This window comes from Rhinichthys klamathensis, unplaced genomic scaffold, assembly GCF_029890125.1.
Source record: "Rhinichthys klamathensis goyatoka isolate OS25496 unplaced genomic scaffold, OSU_Roscu_1.1 h1tg000497l_1, whole genome shotgun sequence".
NCBI lineage: Eukaryota > Metazoa > Chordata > Actinopteri > Cypriniformes > Leuciscidae > Rhinichthys > Rhinichthys klamathensis.
Window position 1 is genome coordinate 1,034,696 of NW_026606980.1, and position 18,773 is coordinate 1,053,468.

At 38.1% G+C, this 18,773-nt stretch overlaps 1 protein-coding gene across 4 annotated transcripts in view; it reads right to left on the reverse strand.

The window, feature by feature from the left end:
* Nucleotides 1-17,622, reverse strand: part of glsb (glutaminase b) — a 54,708-nt gene extending 37,086 nt beyond the window's left edge. For all 4 annotated transcript variants that reach the window (XM_056237714.1, XM_056237713.1, XM_056237717.1 and 1 more), the window contains exon 1: nt 17,209-17,622. In XM_056237714.1, coding sequence (XP_056093689.1) covers nt 17,209-17,495 — 287 coding nt within the window. In that variant the 5' untranslated portion in view covers nt 17,496-17,622. The remainder of the gene's footprint in view (nt 1-17,208) is intronic.
* Nucleotides 17,623-18,773: the final 1,151 nt, after the last annotated feature.

An 18,773-nucleotide genomic window follows, 5' to 3' on the forward strand; every position in this document is an offset into this window, starting at 1 on the left:
AGCCTTTGTCATTTCTATTGGGTGAGGTCAGATTTAAAGCTTGTAACTGGTTAATAATGGTCAGTGATGGGCTTAAACTAAAGAAACCTGACATAGCATGCATAGTAGCACCAAAGTCTCCTGGATAAATGCTCACAAATGACTCAGCCATTCCGGGCATTAGGGCCATCATTCACAGGGAAAAAGGACAAAAGCATTAGATAACTGACCTTGCATTGATCACATTTATGCCAAAACACACAGGAGAGGAAGTATATTCCCAGAGATGAGGCAATATGAAACTGAAAATACATATTCACCATCTAACTATCTAGAACTTCCTGTTTTTCTTCATTACACCAGTGGTCACATGGCATTTGATTGTGTTTACTGCACACTGTGCAAGTTTAACAGTTGCTTATTGGTTTATTGGTCTAAATGGCTTGACCCTCAAAGTGTATTAAACTTCACGGTGGTATTAATGGACACTTGATGCTATTTATGTCTTATGTTCTTCCTATCTGTGAACTTGTACAGGGAAGGCCGATATATCAATCAACAGTGTTCCCATCTGGTCCTCGATCAAAAGATTCTGCAACAGGAGGTCTTGACTTCAATGCATCACAAAGTATACACCAAGTATATGAACTGATATTGAATTTTGCTACTTGCATTAGAGGAAAAGCTGATTTTACAAGTAGCTGTTCAATAATAATAATAATAAAAAAATGTAAACAAGTTGTGAAGATACAAATAAGGGTGCATTCACACCTGAGAGTTTGTTTTTTGGAACCTGGTGCGCTTTCTACCTTGGTTCGGGTTTGTTTAGGTATATGTAAACACAACAATCACGATTGGATCCGCACCAAAAATAATCGTTCCGAGACCTCCTGAACAAGGTGGTCTTGGCCCAATTGCAAGCGAGCTATTGGGCAGTTCTCTTGAGATGTGAAAGCAATCTGACCCAACGGACCAAATGGTATAATTCATAACGGGAAATGCGCTATATAAATAGCAGTAGTGTCAGTGAGCACATTAGTTATCACAGTTGAAAACCATGTTTTATGTTATGGTCAATAAGCAAGATGAAGGTTGATATTAAAAAAGAATCCAAAGTGGATTCTTTTTCAGGAAAAAAAGAAAGAAGAGAGGATGGACTGACATGGCGCTCAAAGCAAAACAGTTGCCCATCCATTCACTGTCTGATAAATCTGGTCCATTGTCTGGATGAGTAACATATACTGGTAGTTATACTGTCCTCAAGAGAGCCATTACTAGATCCAACCCTGCTGTACGTATAGGAAGTGAGAACAATACTACATCAGTTAGTCAATAATCCATTAAGAATTTATTCTTCCATAGACCTTGAGAAACATGACAATTTTCATTTTGGGGTTAGCTAGAGCATATAATAGAGCATACATACACTAGAGTACCCTGGTTACTAGTATAAATTTGTTACAAAATAACATCCTTAAAAACTGTTTTACAAGTTAAATAACTTGCTTTCCGCCGACAGATGCTGTAACCTATAAAGCTGCTAACGAAATTATGTTCAGCTGACAGCTCTCAGTGAAGACTGAAACAAACCTGGTGCATTAGCCACTGTATATAATGGCCAGTTTAGGCTCAGGGTAAAGTGTTTGTTTTTCAGAGTGCATGGGGCAGGTGGGGGATATGGACACGACAGCCTGTGTTCTACAATTACTGCTGCTGACAGTGGTATTTTCATCTAAACCTTGTGCCAAGTGGAAATACGTATTCTGGATACAGGTACTGTAGGTAAGGCTCTGAGATATTAAAATAAAGAGTCGTCTTTGTAATACTGGAAAAACTGGAAGAACTGGTTGAGGAACGACCACTCTGGAAATTACCATTTGAACTCACCATTTGAGACAAAAGTCTCACCTAACCTACATTTCTTTCCCTCATCCCCCACTCGTTCTCCCCCATGCGAAGATCACCAAAAACTCACCCAAGAATCTAAATGGTTTAATGTGAATGATTATCATCGAGCTTTATACATGTTTGGTATCATTTGAAATGTCTCGGTGCGCCTGGTACAAGTGTCTCATTTCCAAATAAGTAAAACAAAAGGTAATAAGGTTTATAAGAGATTAACTGGCACACAAAGGAATGTGGTCTCTCTAAAAATGGTCTCCTACCCCCAAAAGATGTAACCTCCGAATGCAAATATCCAAATTTGTTACCACATGTTTCCATGCGAAAGTTTCTGTCTATATAAAGAAATGCAGCAAAGGGATCGGGGCCTTCTGTACTTCAGATGAGCCCGTGAGGCTCAGCTTCAAGTATTTCTTAAATGTCTTCTCTTTATTCCAGAGCATTTTATGTTTTGTATTGATTATCTTTGCATTGATTATGAAATTTGCATGATACATTTACCTGACGACATAAATTGTTACATTTGATTATTCTAACTGACTTTAACATTACTTTCATTAGAGTTGAAAGGAATAGTCAAACATTCGCTCACATTTAATGATGCACGGATATCATTAAAACCTTTACATTTATGGAGTCAGATGAAATAACGAGAAAATACATTGGAGAAATTGTACTGCATTTAATCAAAATACTTTGCCATGAGAAAAGACAGTGACACACTGACACGTAAAGACCTTCCGTGCAGGTCGGATGCCGGATTTTGGACCGATCGAGCGCGAGTTTACATTCTCAAGAGATTGAATGTAACTAAACACTGTAAAACTGACTAGTTCTACAATCTTTCCTAGTCTCAGTCAAAACTTATGAGTATGAGAGCATTGAGACAGGGATGTTTTAGTACCATAACAAAAACACCAGAGTTGAAAAGTCTTGTTCATTTCCATGAATTAATTTAAACTGTCCGTTTAAGTGAATCAATTCTAAAGATCCATTTCACCCTGAATCAAAGGTGTTTGGCATTTTTCATAAATTAAAATGTATGTGGGTATTGGGTAAATATTACAGAACTATTATGAATTGATACAGTATATTGGTGCATATAAATAAATTATTCAACAATTTTTCATTATGTTCATTTAGTGATAGAATTGGAAGAACTAACATGACAATTATTTTACAGATTTTTATCGCAATTTACTTGCAATAAAACTGTAAATCTACTTGGTAGAGAGCATTTTTAGCTAACACTACCATTCAAAAGCTTGTGATCGGTAATATTTTTTTAAACCATGTTTTTGATAGAAGTCTCTTATATGTTCACCAAGGCTATATATATAAAAAATAGTCAAAACAATCGTATTTAGAAATATGAATACAATTTAAAGCTGCAGTCCGTAGCTTTTCCTCTTTGTCGCCATCTCTCTGTTCGAAATCTGTAACTGCAGTGATTCGCGGAATTATCATCTTTACGTGGGTTTTAAATCGGCATGAAACAGCGCGGATTAACACAGTGTTTTGAGGCGAGTGCTGCTGTCAGTCACCGCGCTGTGTGGATACTGTCATACAGAATCACAGATTCACTTTTTGAAAGTTTGACCAACATAAGAATTTTCATAAGAAAATATCTTCTGAAAAAGTAATGCCGAGTTCAGACTGCACGATTTTAGCCCCGATTTTGGCTCGCCGACAGGTTTTGAGAAATCGCCGACAAATGCCCGAAATCACAGGCAAATCGGTGCTCGTTCACGCGAGTGTCAATCACGCAGTGTGAATGAGCAAAGACGCGATCTGAGAGAATCGCCGACGAGTCGCCGACGCCCGTGAGATATTTGGCATGCTAAATATCTGGACCTGTCGGCGATTCACAATCCTGCTGTGTGAATGTGTTCTGACTGAAAACTACATCGGCGATGACCGACAGCCAATGAGAGAGCAAGATACAGGGAGGAGGAGGAGTTATAGACCAGAATATCAGTATTTTAATAGATAGGCCTATATTTACAATTATATCAAACAGAAACAAAGCACAAACATTTTCATGACCTCAAGATAACTGTCATTTGCATAACATTTGCAAAATTATTTATTTACCCCCAACTCTCTTTGCAAAACACAGTCCTTGCTCCCCTCGTCTTCCCAACCATTTCCTGCATAAACTGTTTATTATTTTTTTTCATTTTCGCTACAAATCAGTGCACAGACAATTTGTAGGCTATCATTTTTAATAACAAATTCAGTGTCGCGCGAGAACTCCGGTCTCACGTACGCGTGATCTTCCGTTATTTCCTATCACTTCTCGCGTTTGTTTGGTTGTGAAACGTAGTTTGCGGACCAGGCAGAAGTTGTCGGTGATTCTTTCTTTTGTAAAGTCATGCAGTGTGAAACCTCCTGTCGCCGATGCATCGTGCAGTGTGAACACAGCAGCAACTGAATGTTACCCCAGATAGTCATGCAGTTTGAAAACAACAGTGACCCGATTATTTTGAAAATCGTGCAGTCTGAACTCGGCATAAGTAACATCCATTTTTGTTCTGACCAACTAAGGGGGAAAAAGCATTCGACATGATAAGCTTCGTTAGATTTAATCAACGCGATTTACAGCAACCGTGCAAATTATAGCCTACTTTGTTCTCAAATTGTTCATGTTAACAATGTCAGCATTGCGTGACTAATGTTAAATTTAATGTGTTTAATGGTTATCTGTGTAGTTCAGAATTCATATTCTCCATAATAGCAAAACGAGAAAGGCACAACAAAGGAAACTCCATAACTGTGTGAATTAAGAAAACGTACTGTTACACGAGTGAACTATTGAAATGTCTTACTTGTTCAGCAGAAAAAAGCCGTCTCTTCTACCGTTTTGAACCCCTTCAAAACACGGAGTTCACGCACTTTTCAAAAGCCCCGCCGAAGTTTAATTCCTTGTGTTCGCATGAGACGGTCTCTTTCTCTTTCTCTAGCCACCTTAAATCCGAAGTACGAAGTCTTTTGGATTTTATAACTGCTGAATCTCCAGTTGACACTGATGATTGTTGTTTGGATCTTTCTGGATGCCATAAGTTTAATTATGTAAAGTGCTGCGAGAGAAGCCTATACATCTAAACATCTCGTCACGCGCAGTACAGCCGGCTAGCCGAAACTCCTTCTTTATGTGTACAGGTGTGACGTAATGACGCAAAGACATGCTCGAATTTCCCGCGGAAACCCACCAGTACCACTGGAATTAAAATCATTATTACAAGCTAACCGTTTTGAATCTAGCTATGGCAAGCAGATAGTTTTGACCACTGGAAGAATATTTTTTTTTAAATATAATTATTTTGGATTATTTTTAACTTAAAAAAGCTACGGACTGCAGCTTTAAAATAACATGACAAATATTTTATATTTTAAAATGTAATTTATGAATTTCCAGCATCCTTACTCCAGTCTTCAGTATCACATGATCCTTCAAAAACAATTCTAATATACTGATTTGATTAATGTAGGCTATATTGCTCAACCCTACAACATTGTATACAATTTTTTGCTCAAGTAAAACGTAATTGGATTAGGGGGTAATTGTTTTTGCCCCACCATTATCATATTATTCCAATGTTACGGTGCTGTGCCAACTGCCAAGTGCCATGTGAAGCTCTCTGGAGGATTGTGGAAACTTCGGTTGCACCTCTGTGAGGCCCTGGGGTTGAGAAAGCAGGCACCTCTGCACCACGTGCAATTCAGAAGAACATTCACTGGGGGGTTTCAGATGTCAGATAACTTTACTGCACCTGCCTGACAGAGTGCTGGTAGATCAACTTGTCAGATAATAACTTTAATAGCAGGTATCACATCTTCATGTTCATTTACCTTTTGCGCTGAAAATCCTAGTAATTTGTTGACAGACTTTTGTAATTGAGTGATTGGATTCTACTGACATACCAGACAACCAGTAACTAAGAAATGTAAAGCAATAGTGGAGAACTGAAAGTAACAATCTGACTGATTCAGAAAATACCAGCTCACAAAGAAGTGTATGTGTGCATGTGCCAAAATGAGCAATAAAAATCCCAAAGACGACCTAAAAGAGGTGGCTTATTGAAACTAGAGGTTGCTACTATGTGAGTTTCAACAAGTTGAAATGAATGAACACAGAACAACTTAGCAAATTGAATAGAAACATCCTGGCAAGTGGCAACTAGCTCCACTCGCATGTTCTTTATGTTAAAATCTAGTTTGCCATTGCATTACAGCCTATTCATCTACAGTAGTGTCGTTGCTATATCAATGATAAAAATCTGATCAAAATTCTCTGCAGGTGCCAGTGACAGCTTTTAGCAATATCTTCACTGGTTTGGAAAACAAGTTCCCCGGCATGCAAGGACAAGAGCTCAGTCCATTTTTCACACTCTGACGCTTTGGACAATAATTATCCGGAGAGAGCTCAAGCGACAGGAGGTTAGTTCAGCAAAGTGAATCAAGTCCATGGATGGCTTTCCAACAACGAATTATCATGACTCAACAAGTACAGTGAAAGACACGGTTTCAAATAAATGCTCGATAAAAGGTGATCAAGAGCACAGATGGCATTAAATTGTACTTTTGGCACATAGACCATATGTTTTGGCACAGAAACACACCATTCTTTTATTTTCAGGCCATAGAGTCAAGATATAACCCCTCGTTGCCTCATCATATTTTCCTTGACACCATGTTCAGTTATTTCCACCTCCTGGAGAGGGTTGACCTGTGTCATGCTGGAGGAGCCGTGCATCATGTTACACACAGAGAGAAAGCGAAAACATTGTGACTGATGTCTTCTGAACTTCATATTAAAAACTCACATTAAACACTCTGATTCATTTATGAATTAAACAAGGCGTTAATTTAACTTTGAGTGCCACTTCACTAGGCTCAATTGACGATCAACGCGTCGTCACGCTGAAGCTGATGTTTCACTTCATAGAGATCATTGGGAGTAATTCAATGCATTGAACATGCCAGGGCATTGGAAGCATTTATGAATTTGTATGTATGATAGTATGATGCCCATAGGGATTTCCTGGAATGATGTGCGTTGTCTACTGCGGGGCATATTTGGAGTTTCTGGGCGAGAGCGTCTTTTGGCGTTCAGATGGAGCAGCATTTACTACCGATCACAGAGCCGTTCTCGTAATTGTGTGCGGTTTCATTTCGATAAATCATGCAGCCCTAGAACTGTGATGTTGCCAGTCATGGGAAATCCCCTCAAGCCTCAAACGAATACAACAACAAAGATATCTTCTTTATCTTCTGACATCTTCTTCACTTGAAGAAGGACAGACACAGGTAATCACATTCGATTAAACAAAGGTCCATCAGAGCAACTGCACCCATACTAAAAAAAAAAAATCCAACGGCTGATTTATAAAAGACAAAAGGCAACATGTTAGAAGAACTGGTCTGATTGAGTATGTTAGCATTTCTGTGCTATATACAGTCACCACCCATTATGATGAACTACAAGTGGAATAAAAAATAATCAGCTAACTGCCTTATGAATGTGTGAAATATAATGAAACCAGGATGATGACCAGAGTGTTGAGACACAAAAAAACTAAACGAAAGAATTGAAATCTCCTAATATAGAAGTGGAAGGCGCCAATCTAATAGAGGTGGAGAGCAGAACGGCCTTCTGGGATTCCCAAGAGATTAACTGACATTTCACAGATCAATAAGAGAAACGTTTGCTGACCTTCAGAAGGTCCTTGATGAAAATAGTGATGTGCAGTAGTATGATAAAAAAAAAAATCATCTCATCTCAATAGTACTGTACCACCACAATGTAGTTATATTAAATGACCATGTGGTAATGCTATCTCTGCATAATCCAATGATCTAAATAAATACTTTACAAATGAAAGGAACTTCATCCTTTAAAGAGGATTATTATTACTATTTGATTATTTTCTCTTTTTGTTTGGAACTTGGAGGCAAATGAAAAGATTGTATTATTATTCATAACAAATGAATAGCAAAAATATATTCATATTGCCACTTTATGTAACATCAGAACTAAAAGCAAAAGAATGAAAACAGCTAAACTAATGTTAAAAATTCATTCTAAATTCTGATTGGACAAACCACGCTGGTCAATCAAATATTTTTGTTACGTAGGGATCTATCACAGAAGTATTGGGATAAAAGTTTATAGTTTTAAAGAACACTAATTTAGTTTAGTAAATACTGTATGTTTATTTATAATATTATTTGTTTAAAATTCAGTTTAACTGATAATAAATGTATCATAGTAAATGTAGCCTAATAAATAAGAAACATTTCAAGAACGTCTGGTGTGGAATTGAAGTGCCTATATTCAATTTTATAATTGTTTTTTATGCGCTTGTACATTTTTCAACTTAGGAGCACATGTGCTCCTTAGGAAAACAGTAAGCGTCAAGCGCTGCATTTAAAGCAGAGTGATATCTATATCATAAGTATTACCTGGTGACCTCTAGTCCTTTGTAATAATCTTATTCCCGTGCGAATCGGCTATGTCTGTAATTTGTAAAGTAAAAATTACCCCGCCAATGTCCTACCATATTTCGCCGAACACCAAGCTCCTGTGATAATATTAGTCCCGTGCGAATCGGCATCTCTGTGATTTGGCGGGTCCTTTATAATTTTTTCAAGGTTTTTGTTTCCTGTGCGCTTTATTCATCTTTCGCGAAGAATGGAGGCTGCGTTGGAGTGTTTTGATAGTATTTTGGGTGCTAGGTCATATCGCTATAGCCTACACCAGGGGTAGGCAAGTTCGGTCCTAGAGAGCCGCTATCCTGCAGAGTTTGGCTCCAACACTGAAAAAAACCTCTCCTGCCTATAGCCTTAGTAATCCCGAAGACATTGATTAGCTTTTTCAGGTGTGTTTGATTAGGGTTGGAACTAAATTCTGCAGGACAGCGGCTCTCTAGGACCGAACTTGCCTAGACCATACAATATACAATTTGCAGAAAGAGAAATCTGAAAACCATCAGAAGAGCAAAAACAAAAAGAATGATTATATGGAGATGAATGATATGTTTAGCAGTATATCTTCTGTTTATGATATATCATACAGCTAGACCTATAATAACGACAAGACATTTCCAAGCAATCACCTATTGACATCATATCCGGGAGATTAGTCAGTAAATTCGAGTAAAATCACAGGCTTAGGGCTGTACTGTCCCAGTCGATTAGTCGATTAATTGGTTGATACGTTCTTGTTCGACCAAAATTCTGATTGGTCGATTTTATTCCACGTTCATTTCATCAGTTTTGCCGCGATAATTTCATCAGTTTTGCCGCGCTCATTTCATCAGGTGGAAAGCACTAATGCCTTGTTTATACTCGACGCGTCCGCAAGAGCGCGAAGGTGCGCGCGGCAAAAATTACGTAATTGCGGTGTGGGCGGTCGCGCGCGTTGGGTGCGCAAGACTCCATTTCGCCTGGCGGTGTCGCCGGTGTGCACGGCACTTTTTGTAACATCGCGCGCGGCGCCGCATCCGAAGATGAACGACTTCGAGCCGAATCAGGCCGAACTGGTACGTCTGTACCAGCATGTTTATGATCCTTGTATACACAGAGACATTTGCATTGATGGGCGACCATAAAAGCCTCTCATTTTGCATGTATTACTGCATGTATTACTCTTTTTATATGAATCAGCAATTAATAAACTACTAATAAATGGCAAACTACTTCTTCACTGCTGATTCCTGGTGGTTTAGAGGAGAATAACTCCGAGTCGCCCCCTGTCGTTTCACAGAATAGCACAACGGCGAGCGCGTCAAGTATAAACGCCTCGTCCGTTTGAAAAGGTGCGCGCGCAGTCAGCGGAGACTCGCGCTCGTGCGGACGCGTCGAGTATAAACAAGGCTTAACTGCTAATGGGGGTGTTTTGAGAGTATAGCTACCCCTGTTTCACAGGTAACAGTCTGTCTTCAGAACCATAGACATAATAAATACATAGACGCCCTATTGGCCGCTGGAGCATTCGTCAACGGCGCCGCCATGTTGGGGATGGCAACTTTCCCATACCTCTAGGCTAATACCGGGAATTGAGAAAAATGCATGTTTTGTGTGCTGTTTGGGGCTGTACACATCGCCACACAATTGAAAACAGCTTTCGAGGAATTACCTTTCACAAGCAAGACTGAACGTTTGTTTTTGGTTGTATTTGGTCATGATTTAATTAGTAATAGTAATAGTCAGAGGATACATTTAAAAATACTACTGTTATTGTGTCACGAAATGTAGTTTAAATAGTTTTTCAGTCGACAATGTAGTTGTTTAAAGCTCAAATCTGTGGTTTGTTTATAAAGATAGCGCCTATTTAAAAATTTGATCTGACGTTTTCGGAGTTGTAAGATGCTATTACCGGGGCTCAGCGCTCGTCTACCCCGCCTGGAACAGCCGTACCTCGGCCAGTGCTTCTGAAGTTTTGCCGCTGACTCGGATGTCTGTAGTCTAGTGGTTAAACATGAGATATAATTCGTCTATCTAACGGGCGATCTTTGGTCTCGTTAATCTATAAATGGTTCCCTGGTAAATCGTTTTAGCTGAGGGCAAAGTGAAGTTTCATAACTTTATATTTAGGCTATTTTAACATTGTATCCTGCTGTATGTTTGACTGAAGCTACTTCTGTTATAATGGCTATTACTGATCAATAAAACTGAAATGTAACAAAAAGAGTTAAATATTAAAGTCACTATTTAACTTATTTTTTATTGTGTATATTCTGTAATTGATATTTCTTATTCTATTGCTATTATTATAGTATTATTAATAAACTATGCTATTATCAATATTTTTATGATTGTATTATTGTACTTATGATATTATATAATTATACTAATCATTACTATTTTATTTGCTGTATACTATTTGTTTATTTTATTGACTTTGCATTGCACTGTAGTTGTACCATAACGTATTATTTATAAAGGATCCATCAGTTATCTTTGTTATTGCTAAAATCTGGTCAATCACAGAAAATGCTTTTTCCACAATAAGAAAACTTAAAGGGGGGGTGAAATGCTGTTTCATGCATAGTGAGTTTTTTACACTATTAAAGAGTTGGATTCCCATGCTAAACATGGACAAAGTTTCAAAAATGAAGTTGTAAGTTTGATGGAGTAATTCTGTTCCAAAAATACTCTTTCCGGTTTGTCACAAGTTTCGGAAAGTTTTTTTCGAATACGGGCGTGTGTGACGTCAGAGTGGCCGGAATTTCCTTATACAGGTCTTAAGGGCACTTCTCCCGGAAGGGCGCGCGCGCATCTGTAGCCTAGTGCGTGCGAGAGTAGGGTTATCAGAGCGCTGGGCTCGGTCGGCTGCGCTGCAATTAAAAAAATGGCACCAAAAAAGTGTGTTTTTGGTTGCCAGGGCAAGACAACACTGCACAAATTTCCAAAGAACCCAGCGTTAAGGGACCTGTGGATGGATTTTGTTTTTCCAGAGCAGCAACAAAGTTGTGCAAGTGTTTTTGTTTGTTCCCTTCATTTCGACGGTAATAGTTTTATAAACAAAGCCCAGTTCAACGCCGGTGTTCTGACGATTCATGCTACCCATCGAGATTTGCTACTTAATGGTTATGCGCATGTGCAGACGCACAGTTTTTTTTAACAAAAGGTACATTTTCATGTGTTATATTGTAATTTCCCTTTAAAAATGCTAACTAGCATATGAATATGTGTACGGTCAGCCAGCTGAACAATAATAACTGAAAGTTTCAGTTACTAAGGAAAAGTGTGCTTTGACAAGTCAAAGATGAATATTTGATGATAATTTTTCATTTTCACACCGTTTTAAAAATAAAAACAGTAGTCTACAGTATACAGTAGCTACTCATAACTTAGAATTGTATTATAATTGTATTTCATATAATATTAATCGACATTCTGTGATCGATTCGCGTTACGGTAGCATTTTTCGACAAGGCAGCACAAATCGTCAGAACACCGGATTTGCAGATCGGCTAATACTTAAAGATGGAGCAGTCCCAACGATAAAGGTTCACGGTCGTGCGTTGCAACCGCAGGCGGTGAGTAAAACTGCTTCAAATGTCTGTGAGTTGTTAACTATCGGCGTGTAAGCACAGCAAGTAAACAACATGATCACATACAGTTAATGTAGCTATGGAGCATGCGATGTATGGTGTGTGTGTGTTTAAATACATTTGTTTAGCTGGCCACTGTAGGTGTCAGTTTGTTTATTGTAAAAATAAATCATGTCCTCATAAACCACGAGTCTGTCTGTTTACAACACACAAATGTTGTAAAACTCGCGCATGACATGGTGTTCTAAAAACACTGCGCTCAAGTTCAAATCACTTCTATTTAAAAAAAAAAACGCTCGAGACCTTATGTTTTTCACCCATTTCACTGCCCATCTCACGTTTTTGTGAGCAAAAACGCGTTCTGTATGAACGAGCCCTTAGTATTGTTTAGATCCTTGTTCTGCATGGGATTACTATCTGATTGTTAGCCATGGTTTATTTTCGGATGTCACTCACAGCTTTCAGACGCTCTCAACGCAAAAGCTTCGCGCGCTCGTGTCGTGATTATTTAGCTCCGCCCACACGGCACGCCTCCACCCGCTCGGGTTTTTCCGGAAAGACTCGGTACAGCCTATCTTTCTTTTATAAATATATTTAAACTAAAGACTTTTTGGAGATATGAAGGATGCAATACTACTCTATAGGTACTCAAGATTAACATGAGATTGAGTGAAACTGAGTGTTTCACCCCCCCTTTAAATTATATCTCAGTATGGGGGTCTTCACCATTCTTATCCAAGAATAAAAAGCCAGATACATGACAAGCCTGAGCTTTGACCATTCTTTATTAAAAAAAATATTTTACAAGTCTAACTATCGAGATTTTAAATAACTAGAGATGGAACTTTATGTACACCACATACAAACCACTGAAATCGGTTGATAAATGTAAAAACAGTTTGTTTTTATCCAGAAAAAACGCAGCTCCCCCGTTTACTTACATTTGATTACAGTGCAGTCTTGCCCTCCACAAAATGGCGGACCCGTTGACGTATCGCAGCAACGTTCCAAAGCGGCCAATAGGGCGTCTATGTAGGCCTATTTATTATGTCTATGTTCAGAACACCCCACTTGTTTTCACTTTTTTTGGATTAGCCCAACCCACTGGAGAAGAGAGACAAATAAGTGGGCTATAGAAGGTTTGATGCTGAATATTATTTATTTAATTGTGAGATCGTTTAATGGTCAACAAAGACATCGACAGTGTGGCAGCATTTTGTTAAAATTGATAACAGGAAAAAGGTCGAATGCAAAATTAGCAAGCAACAGTTTTGCCTTTCACAGCTCAACGACAAAAATAACATTATCTAAAAGCGGTAAGCTAACTTGTCTGCTTTAGGTTGCCCTGTCTGTTTTGAGTAACGTTAGGCTATATGAACATTTCAGAATTGGCATATCAGTTATGCACTTTATTTCGTTTCTGCTCTTGATCTGGTTTGTTTAATAAATATTCTTTTTTTTTATTAAAGTGGATGTGCCTTTTGTGTTTATTAAGAGTAAAAGCTTTAAGTTAATAAACATTTTTAGTCGAAAATTTCAGGACTTCAGTCGACCAAGATTTTCTTTGTTAATACATGATTAACTAACTGTATTTTTCTATGTACATTTCTGAAATGCACTTTCTGTAAAGCTGCTTTGAAACAATATGTATTGTGAAAAGCGCTATACAAATAAATTTGAATTGAATTGAGTACAGCCCTACTTCGCTTATCCCGTGCGAATGCACCACACGAAATTCAGATGTGGGTGAGTAATTTCTAATTCACACGAGGTCCCCAGAAAATACTACTAATCCCGTGCGAATAGGGCTATAGTCTATATCAGAGCAATTCTAGAACAAATATTCCTCTCACACGTTCTACATCATAACCTGTTAAGTCTTGTTGTCAAGGCAACAGCAGTAGCTCTAGGAGTCTGTGACAGCATGTGTCTGGTGTCTGGGATCAGCTTCAGGACCAAACCTGTGGAAGTGTGGTCTCACTTTCACCCATAACATCAGCAGCAGACTCATGAAATTTCCATTCACCTCTCCTCACCTTTTTTTAAATACTGAAAACACAGAATATCCCCATGACAACAAAACAATCAATATCTAATTTCCAAAGGAATGCAGAATTGATTGCTTCAAACGGGACGTGTCAGCTCACAGCTTCTCGCTGGAAGTATCAAGCCAATTAATGATGAGTAAACACAGCAAGGCCACGCATGCATAGTTAAAACTGGCTGGTCGGTCGGACGGATGGGGTTAGTGTTGTCTAAAGTACCGACTTCGGTGCTGAAATTAAAAAAATGTGACGATACGATACCAGCATTTCCCTCTAGCATTTTGAGCATTGTTGAATGGATTCTTAAACACCTCTGGTTGGCCATAGAGTGGTGCAGGTATGACATCACTTTATAGGCCAAAACACGATTTGGTTAAAGGTCTGTGGTGAACACAAGCTCAAGACTCTTACAAACTAATCTAACTCAAACGTTCTGGGAAAATGTTTTTAGATAAAAACTGAAAGAGGTGTCAGAAGCTTAGTAATGGCGACGATGAAATCATGGGACCGTGGTGTAGTTTGTTTAGCTTTTGTTTTTACTTCTGGCGACTGCATTTAGGCTTCAAAATTCATAAAAGTTGTGTATCTGTGATAATTATCTTGATGGACAAAACGTGCAAGTATCATCAAATTTTGTTGATCGCAGAGCTTGTTTTTAGCGATAATCCAAAAGGGAAAATCCAATTGGGTTTTTGTCGAGGGAACCAGCGTGATGCTAACTTGGCCTACAAAGTGACGTCAATACCTGCACCACTCTATTGCGTTCGTTCACATGCTCAACATATGTCTGTGATTGGCCATTGCGTTCAAGCGCTCAACATAGATGTCTAGAGGTGTTTAAGAAACCGTTCATCAGCGCTCAAAATGCTAGAGGGAAATGCTGGTGGTATCGTCACATTTTTTACATTTTGACAACACTAGATGCGGTCGACCAGTACACTATATTCATGCAATTACAAACTTACAGCACTTTTAATTGTGTAATAATCTGCATTACCCATTAGTCCAAGTTCAACACGTCACTAAACAGGATTATGCTGTACGTCATCAACTTTAATTATGCCAGCTGAACCAATGCCCACGTTTTTCATTAACAGAGTAAGGACAGCAGAAATTAACAAATTTTGCAGAAAACCACCATTAATTTTACTCTTTGTCTCAGACTGTCTGGAAAACAGTAGTCATCTTGCTCCTCCTTAAAACAGTATGGCATTCATGAGAGGATGATCAAGCTCTCGATTAAAGTCTGTCTGCAGGGACAGCACGAGCCTTCTGCGTCATCTTATAAATAATCCATATGGACAGACGAGCGATGAGTCACGCACACTGGTGAACCACAGGCAAACAGAAGAGCATGAGGAAAAGACTGCCAGGGATATGTTCATCTATAAACATGGATAATAGGTTTGGTTATATATAAGAGATAAATGCTCCACTGAAAACACTGTAGCAGATTCCCCCATACACTCACTGCCTGTTTGTGGAAGTGCATTATTAACATTCCACAGCTGCAGTATGTGTGGAGTCATAATGGAGCAGCTGATAAGATCCGCCGCCACTCCCATCTTCAACTTCCACAAAGTTAACATTAGTGGGTTAACACACTAATGCTAAACATTATTGGTTTCATCATGATTCATTCCAGTTACTCAAAACTTTTACATGCATTCATAAAAAAAAAAAAATCATACTTGTTCCCTAAATCATTTAGTGGCCCTTTCTGCAAGTCATCAGGAGGAAGACATTCTGTTATGAATGAGTCACTCAACAAATTTGCTAAAAACACTGAGGCGTTCCGGTCTTATTGTGCAAACAGTAAATTAATAGTATTAGTAACAGTAAATTACTTAACAGCAGTAGCTAATAAATGATTTTGTTAGCCTAAATAACTTGTGTATGCATGGAGTTGGAACACATTCATAACAGTTTCTTTTCTTGTAGTGAATGACTAAAGGCCAATCACGCCATTTATTTGTAGAGCACCTTCCTTCCAATTATCACGATCTTCGTTCACAAACGAAACGAGACTATCTAAAAATCCTATTTCAATAACTTTGGTTTACGAACGAGTTGTTCCAATTCATTAATATTCTTAATGCCCCAGTTCATTCAGATGTTTCACGAATTATTGCCTAGATGTTTTTGGTTATTTCACTCACGAAACATAACTTACATAATTTTATATAAAAAAAGAGAAGGCCGATTCATTCATAAACTAGGGCTGCATCCGAAATCGCATATGTCCCTACTTTATAGTAGGCTGGCGAGATTTTGAAGTGTGCATACGGTGAACACTTTACTGTCCCATGAAGGCAGGGGAGAGGATTTGTGAGTGGCAGTGAAGTGACGCAACTGACGCTGGTAGGTCACATGATAATGACAACATGGCTAATATAGTAAGTCCGGATTACATTCATAATACACACATTCATAGTATATCACATATGTTTTTAGCGCTAGTGAAGTACTTATTCGAAATAAGTACCTAACGTTACTCAAGGCAGTAAGCCTATGCTATTTCGGACGCTAGCTGTTTCGTTTAAAAACTAACGGCATATTCGTTCAGTGCTTTCAACCAATGAAATGCTCCTTTACAGCCCACACTCGAATACAATTGGCTCGTGCTATATAGTTGGTCTTTGATGAAGGTGTAGTGACAAATTGGGTTTGACAAATATTATGCACTAATGTGTTTTCGTACGCAATCTATAGTACGCTATGCTTATTTTAAATTAATATCATTCATACTTAGGATAATAGTTAACTGACAGTTTGGGGAGACCCGATTTATAGGGAGGACCCGATTTGTCATGACAACGGAACAGGAGTCACGCGATTCAAAAAGCAGCCACTTCTGTGAACGGAAAATACGAGTCAGTGCATGGAGGTGAACGAGACCGATTCACTCACTTAAAAAGATTCGTTCAAAAACCACAATGTCACATCAAGACGTTGGACTGTCCTTCACATACTAATAGGGAGTGCCACATTGCCAGAAAGAAACACTGTATACGGACCTAAACCAAATTCAAATATCAATATTAGACTAACGTTACACATGTTCTCCACCCACTTGCTGTAAAAGTGTACACACAGCGCCACGTTGTCAGGCTTTCGGGAATATTTTGACGCGTGTGCTGAACACATGCCATATACTTCTGATCAATAACCTTGAATATCTTATGCGTCATGAGCAAATTACAAATAAATAAATGTCGTACTTATCTGCCGTCGCTTCCTGAACGGTCTCATCTTTCTTCACTGGCTCTGTGGGTTCAATCGCACCATCGGTCTTTGTACACAGAAATCTTCTCCCAGCTAAAGGCTGAATAAAAGGTCTTCCATTGTAAACAATCTTTAATTTATATATTCTGTCATCCCGATAAGCAGCGCTGAAGCAGTACGCGTTTGGTAAAGTCTTTTTGTGCCTTATAATGTCAGAGAACGAACGCTTAGGGCTGGTTTGAATCAACTCCTTGAGCACAATTGAAGCCCTAAACTGTAACATCTCAGTCTTGTCGAGCTAAATCAGTTTAATGTCCTTATTTTGAAAAGTACTAGAAGACAACTTGTAGTTCCAGAATCAACAGCACAGTCAAATTCCACACTTTACACACCTACCAAATACTGACCGAGCCAAGAGCTTTTTAGTGACGAACACCGAGCAATGCGTTTACGGACACGCCCAGCTAACGTACTATTGGGTAACGTGCTAATGTATGCACGTATCCTCTCACATCATTGGCTGAAAAAAACATGTTTCATTTTTGATTGCCATGCATCATATCCTGCAATGACTCACTGACCCGCGTTCACGCGTTGTATGTTTTGTCTTTGACTTTGTAATGTTGCTTTTTGAGTATATAAGAATTTGAGTGAATGCTCATTATTGTTGTCCTGAAAGTGTTTGCACATTTACCTTTTTAGCATAAACTAACACAGTACTCTGGCCACCACATGTTTGAACTGTTGCCGTCTGGAGGACCCCTCAGATAACTGAACGCTATGTAAGTTCATTGTGAGTGTGCAAACTCAGCAATAAATAAATATTAATAATGCACACTTATACAAAAAATAAACAGCATTAGTTTAGGTATAAACTTCAATTTGTTTATTTATAGCTAGGTCTAATTGTCAATGCAACAAGTTTTTTTAAGTTTAAGTTTTTTCTAATATTTATATTTTATTTTATTTTAATTGAACTTTATTTTAATTACAAAAACTTGTTTTAGTTTTTAGTTTTACTTTGCAATTACAGTGTTAGTTTTACTTTGCAATAACAAAACTATGTACCTATATTTACATGATATTTGATAGAACTATACATTATATATGCTATTTATATTATATGGGAGATTAGAGTTGTTGTCACACTTTTTACTCCAGTGAATATTTCTCACGGTTGGAAAAATTACTATCTATCTAAAGCAGTACTGTTCAAAGAAACATCATTATAGCTGACATATATATGCACATAGTCTCTAATTAAATGTAAGGCCTATGTAAAAATTCCATCAACTGAGGAGTCATCCATTTTATAAGACCAAGTCCAATTCAATTAGACATAAAATCTGTTATAATGTTAAAATAAATCAATAGTCATGCTTAATGATGCAATTTTAAATTATTACCTGTAGATAATCTGATGCAAGAAAATGTACCTGGGCGAGATGTTAATATAAGATGAAACTGGGCGAGAAGCTTGCTAACAACAAAATTTGATTTATAAAATTTGATAAAACATTGGCATGTTTTAGAGAAAGATGTTTATCTCTAAGGGCTGTAA